This window comes from Aptenodytes patagonicus, chromosome 8 (assembly GCF_965638725.1).
Source record: "Aptenodytes patagonicus chromosome 8, bAptPat1.pri.cur, whole genome shotgun sequence".
In the NCBI taxonomy this organism is placed as follows: domain Eukaryota; kingdom Metazoa; phylum Chordata; class Aves; order Sphenisciformes; family Spheniscidae; genus Aptenodytes; species Aptenodytes patagonicus.
This window is the reverse complement of record NC_134956.1, coordinates 24,728,649-24,734,648: the sequence shown is the minus strand read 5'-3', so window position 1 is coordinate 24,734,648 and position 6,000 is coordinate 24,728,649. Positions and strand designations below refer to the sequence as shown.

The following is a 6,000-nucleotide window of genomic DNA, read 5'->3' as shown; positions in this document are numbered from 1 at the left end:
ATCAATAAATTACTGCCAACTTTAACATAAGGGCAGAGTTAGGTCAATGTTAAATGTTTTTGAACAATCTTACTCATGGTATTCAGGCTCTTCTCCTCTTTAGTTGGGAATGACATGACGAGAAACTTTCCACTGCTTTAAATGTTAAGGACTCTCTGAAAATATTTAGAAACAATCAATTCAAAATGTTCTACGGTTTGGGTTTTGATTTTTTTTTTTTTGAAGTACAGTATGTTCTTCTGCAGATTTTCATCCTATCTACATGCTCATGTCCCAGCGGCTTGTTTCCATGGTGCATTTGTATTTCTATCACAGAGTATGTCCAGTGACACATACATATGGGAGGCAGATCCTGGTGGAGTATTTCGTTTTAAGAGCAAGCTACTAAGGGCAGCTGAAGACGAGCTGTTTGTCTGTCAGAGCACGGAGAAAAACAACAGTTCTGTAAGCAGCACTGAAGCTGGAGCACCATTTGGGAACAAATGCTTTTTAGATTATTGTTGTGCGCAACCAGCTGGGAACTATGTAAAACTCCACTTATTTGTCTCAACAGTACATATGAAAATAAGTAGCTTTTGGAGATTTGCTTCATGTCAGGCTACTCCACCTCCTACTAAGCTTTTCCATACATTTATCTCTGCTAACAGAACAGGGTAATAAGCTTACAGAAATGCAGGTTGGTACCTACTGCTATTTTAATTTAAATGGATATTTCAGGGGGTTGGGAGGAGGGTGTATGTTCTCTGTCTTGGTGTTCTGTGTATAATAACAAGTTGTAACTTGGTAGTTCAGCAAAATAAACCAGTTTAATACTGCTATACCAAAGTTCAAAGTGCCAATAAAACAACGGGAAGCATTCCAACAGAGGAGGATAACTGTCCTCACTCTGCAGCAGTCCTTGGGTTTAAATCTGCTCCCTGGGACCCGTCGTGCTCAAGCAGGCTCCAACTGAGCAGGCTGGAGCGTTTTGCCTGACCAAATTCTCCCGGCAGTCCGGTACGGCTGGAGAGGGGCGAGAGGCTTCCCAGTGCCTCTCCCCGCGGTGGGAGAGCTGCTGTGGGACAGCCCACAGGACTGCACCCCGCGGGGAAAATGCTTGCAAATGAGCACGCTCTTTTAGCTGCCAAGGCTGGGTGGGCATCCACCGCTCCGCCGGACTGAGCTCCAACTGAAATGTCCTTTGCTGCTTCTGAACAACGACTGCCCCTCCGTGGGGTGAGACCCCTGGGTGATGATGGCACCCAGCTCCGTCCCTGATGCCCCACTCGTGTCTCTCCAGATCCCTCAGCACGGAGCCACCGCAAACCAGAGGCACTGCAGGATGGCTCTGCTAAACGCTGCCCATGAGACGGAGCAACCCACAGCCCTGAGCTCACCCCCTCACTGCAGGCTAAGGGGGCAATTTGTCCACGCTGCCTAAGAAGGTGGATGCTCCCTAACTCCTTTGTACAGGATTCAGGTGAAAGCACAGGTTTTCCAGTTGTTTTGATACGGTGCTTTTACCGTTGAAATAGTTTAAGTTGCTTTTTATTCAGTAGCAGCCTGTGTGGATGGTGCTCAGCTATAAACTCATTGCCCTTTGCTATTCATCAGTCTACCAAAATAAAAAATAAACATGTTGCTGTAGTAATTAAACCCTTGTGTCCGTTCCTGGGGAGGATGAGTTAATTGCCAACCAATAAGCTCATGTCAGGAAGTGTGTGAACCTGGAATGAGATCTGCAGAGTGCGTGAGGGAAGAGAAAGAACAGAAAATTGAAAAATAACCATAAGAGATTGATACATTAATTTTTCACAGCTCGCAGCAGAGAAAGCAGAAGAAATGGATTCCTTGAGGTGAACAGAATGGGCACTTAAATGGCAATGAAATTATTCTGTAAATTCTAGCACTTTCAGCCAGTGTCAGACAGTAATCAGATCCATTCAAATATATAAATTCAGAGATTCATAACCTGTAAGGCCAGCACAGACCATTATGATAATTTCTTCTGACCTTCTCTATCATGTGGGTCATGGAGTACTTTTTTTTTTAATATATATATATTTTTATATATATATATATATAAAAAAGAATTATTGAGTGCCACATCATGGAGCTTGACTTTATTTTATCTGATTCAAAAATCAGACTAGCACAAATCAGGAGTAAGACCCTGGAAATTACACTGCTACAAAAAATCATAGGACAAATCAGGCATGCATGCGCATGGTTTTCAGACAAGAGCACATCTGAGTCACCAGCAGCTACAAAAGTGAAGTGCTTAAAGCAAACCTATGAAATGAAGGAGGCAAAGTGACGCATTATTGTTCTGCAGACTAATATAGAGAATAGTTAAATATGCATTGTGTGTGTATGTAAAAACCTCTGCTACAACAAATTTAATCAACAGGAAAATTCGTAACAGTGTGAAGTGTATCAGTGTATTGCAGCGGAGTATCTGCAAGGGGACTGTCGTTGCTCCCCTTCAGTGAGCACCATGTGCGGTGGGCACTACACGAGCACCGGCGGCACGGACTTGGTAAATAGCTGGCTTCTGAAATTTGAATTGCACCGAGACAGTGCAATTTGTTTTGCAATTTTATCCTACATGCCTTTGGCAATGTGCTAAGTTCCCCCAAACTCCCAGGCAATTATTAAACCTTCTGAAACCACATCGGCAGTACTCAGCCATGATCATTGCAACCTGCCATTTTTTTGTTTTTCATCCATAAGGCCATGTATTTTTAGCCTGGGTTTTGCGATGTCCCCTCTGCGGAAATCAAAGAGCCGGATCTGGCCATGCCCAGGACAGAGGTGATGGTGATGATGCCCGTTTCCACGGCAACCCAGCACAGCCCTGTGCACGTCTGTGCAGAAGGTCGTTCCCATAGCAAAGGGCTGACGTACACCTGTACGGAGAAACGTAAACAGAAAACAGGACTGATTGTGAGGTGGTGGAATAGGTTAATTGCAGGAGGGAACTTAGGTAGGGGACCGTTTTTCCAGATCTCATTGACAGGGTGTCTTAGATGTTTTTTAAATGAACATCTCCTGGAAGATACGGGTGAAGACTCTCACAGCTAGCTTATGGGATCACTCAATGACACATCTCATTTGTCACCCGAGTAAACAACTTATCACAGTGGTTGAGAATTGTTTTGCATCCATAAGCTGTCCACAGGAGTTCGATGAACACGACGAACGCATAGAGTGCCATTATTTTAGCTCCTTTGGGGATGTCTGTGTTACGAGGTAACTTCCACATGTGCACTAAGAAGGGGAGAGGAAGGTATTGAAAATGCCTGGTAGATGATGCCTTTGGTGCTGAAAAATTACTTCAGTTAATACTCATCTATAGGGTTTTAAAGTTTCCCAAGTAGGTGTTGAATTAAATGTCATTAGAAAATGAAAATGGAATGTATTCTAGCTGCCACACGGGAAGCTCACAGCTTTGACAGGCTACTCGAAGGCTCAGTATCCAGGTCCTGCCGCGCCCGGGGGTGCGGGTAGCCGCGTCTCCCCAGGCGCCGGCTTCCAAAAGCCGAGGACAGCGGCACTCGCGTTCGGCGGCGGGGGGCGAGCCTGCCAGCGCCCCGACCCCGCTGCAGGTTTTGTGTCGACACCTTGGTTTTCCTTCGACCCCCTTTGGGAGCGAGGGGCCGCAGCCGGGGCGGGCCGAGCGGGCTCAGGGCTCGGCCTCAACCCAGGCCGCCGAGGGCCGCCCCGCTCGGCGGGGCCCAGGCTGCCCGCGCACCTGTGCGGGGAGAGGCCCCGGAAGGGCGTTTACTGGGAACCGGGAGTAGAGAGCATCGAGATTAACCAAAACGGACGGGGGTGCGCGTTGATAAGCGAGCGGCACCGGTGCAGGCGGGGCTGGAGCGCCGGCGGGCTCCGCCGCGGCCCAGCGAGGCGGCCTGGCCCCGGCCCGTTCCCGAGCGGGCTCGGCGCGGCCCCGGCCCCGGCCCCGGCCCCGGCCCCGGCCCCGGCCCCGGCGTCTGGCGGGGCGGCGCCCGGCCCCGTCGTTCGGACTACAGCTCCCGGCAGCCGCGGCGCCGCCGGAAGCGCGGCCCGGTCGCGGCGCGCAGGGCTCAGAGCGGGGGATTTAGACTCGCTGCCGGGAGGGCGTGAGGCGAGGTCGGGCCGCGCCGCTATGGCCCTGGCGCTGCCGGTGCCCGAGCCGCCGTGGCCGGCGAGCCTGTCCTCGCTGAAGGTGCGTGAGGCGCGGCGGGAGGGAGGGAGGGAGGGCGGCCGAGATGGCGGCCGGGGTGTCAGCGGGTCGTCCGGTGAGCGTCCCGCGGGGCGGCTCGGCCTCGGGCGGAGCCGCGCCGGCACCGCACCCCCCTCTGCCCTGCGAGGTGCGCGGCTGGAGAGCGGCAGGCAGGGCGGAGGACGGCCTCCGCGGCTCTCCCCGGCGGCGGGCCGAGGGCCCGGCGCGGCCCGGCCCGCTCCTCCGGGCCTCGTCGTGCCCCCGCGCGGGGCCGAGCGCCGTCCGTCAGCGGGCCCGAGCTCCGCGCGGCCCAGCCGCGGGGCAGCCTGCCGCCGCTCCTGCCGGTGCTGCCGGCTGTACCGCCCTGACATTGAATCCGCCCTGGCCCGATGCAGGCGATTTACCTTGATCTGTATTGTGTGAGAACGTACAGCGAAAGACTACGTGGCTGGAGCTGTGCGCTCGGTAGCGCGCCCGTCACTCACGGTGTCCCACCGCGAGCTGTTCAGTGACCTCGGCTTTCCATTGCAGGCAGTGGATGACTTGTTGCGGTGTGGGATATGCTTTGATTACTTCAGCATTGCGATGATCATTCCGCAGTGTTCGCATAACTGTGAGTACGGCGTAAGGAGCACGATTACTTCTCGCACTGAAAGTGCTGTGTGTAAACTTCTTGCTCTTGCGGGACTCGTCCCGTCCTACTGTCTCGTGTACTAACTTCATGAGTACTGAGTTCATAGAGGTCAACACAAAACTGCTACTTCTTTTTCGTTGTAAATATGTGCCTCCTGTCCTGTCAGTCACGTATTTTATGGAGGGTCAATTAATACATCACTATTGACTCAGTGGTTGCAGTTTAAATTTACTTGAGTTTTAATAAAAATTGCACAGAAACAGTAGTTTTAATAAAAATTGCTCGAGTTGGAGCCAACATAAATGGGGCATTTGTGGCAAGGCAATAATGGGGGATGAGGTCATTCTTCCCTCTATCCTGTGACTTTGTGGAATTTAGAATTAACGTATTTCATGTAAGTGCACCTTGCCATACATTCCAGGGAGTACAGGGGTGGCTGTGGAGGGAGTGTGTCTTGGCCCTGTGACTCTATTTAAGCCTGACTGGTCATTCAGTTGACAGATTAAGGCAGACAGGTAGGGCTGAAGAAGGTGTACTCAAATTTTGAGTGAATGGTTTGGTCTTCATACATCTTTCCCAGGAAACACAAGACTGGAGAATGACCTTGTGGGCCCTATGGGCTGGCAAAATTCTCTTGCGTCTTAGCCAAGTGACAGAAAACTATTGAAAAATGTCCTCAAAAAAGGGTTTTCTCCTTTAGAGTTTTGGAGACAAGTCATCTTTTGACTATTTATTATTTACTGGCATGTAGAGCAGAGATTACTGATCCTTTATTTCCTTTAGAGAACATGTAGCTCTTCTACTCATGGCTTAGCCAGCAAGGACGTTTGCCTCTGAGGAGCTCTTTTGGATGAAAGCTGTGAAGCAGCCAGCAACCTTTCCTTGTGCAATTATGGTTGCAACTTTCTGATGACACAAACACATGTTGTCTGGATTAATGCGCTTAAACGCCACCTATTCCTACAATTCTTCATTTCAATATCTTTCATAACATCTTGAGGACAAGTGATGGCAGAGAGCATTAAGTGTTATGAGCTAGAATGTTCCGTGCTGCTCTGTCTGCCTCAAGCTGATATCTGCTGGAACGTGGTAGTGAAGTGGTTTGCTGAAAGTCAGATTAGGGGAAAGTACATTGCCTTTTCTCACACTGAAATAAATACTTATAATTGTTTTGTTCAGA

General features: G+C 50.3%; 1 protein-coding gene across 3 annotated transcripts in view; it reads left to right on the top strand.

Annotated features, from left to right (window-relative positions):
- Positions 1 to 657: 657 nt before the first annotated feature.
- Positions 658 to 6,000, top strand: part of RAD18 (RAD18 E3 ubiquitin protein ligase) — a 64,244-nt gene continuing 58,901 nt past the window's right edge. Inside the window, exons 1-2 of one of the 3 annotated variants that reach the window (XM_076346721.1) lie at positions 658 to 676; positions 4,718 to 4,799. In XM_076346721.1, the coding sequence (XP_076202836.1) occupies positions 671 to 676; positions 4,718 to 4,799 (88 nt within the window). In that variant the 5' untranslated portion in view covers positions 658 to 670. Of the gene's footprint in view, positions 677 to 4,101; positions 4,190 to 4,717; positions 4,800 to 6,000 lie in introns of those variants that run through there. The other 2 variants (XM_076346722.1, XM_076346720.1) reach the window with 2 other exon arrangements.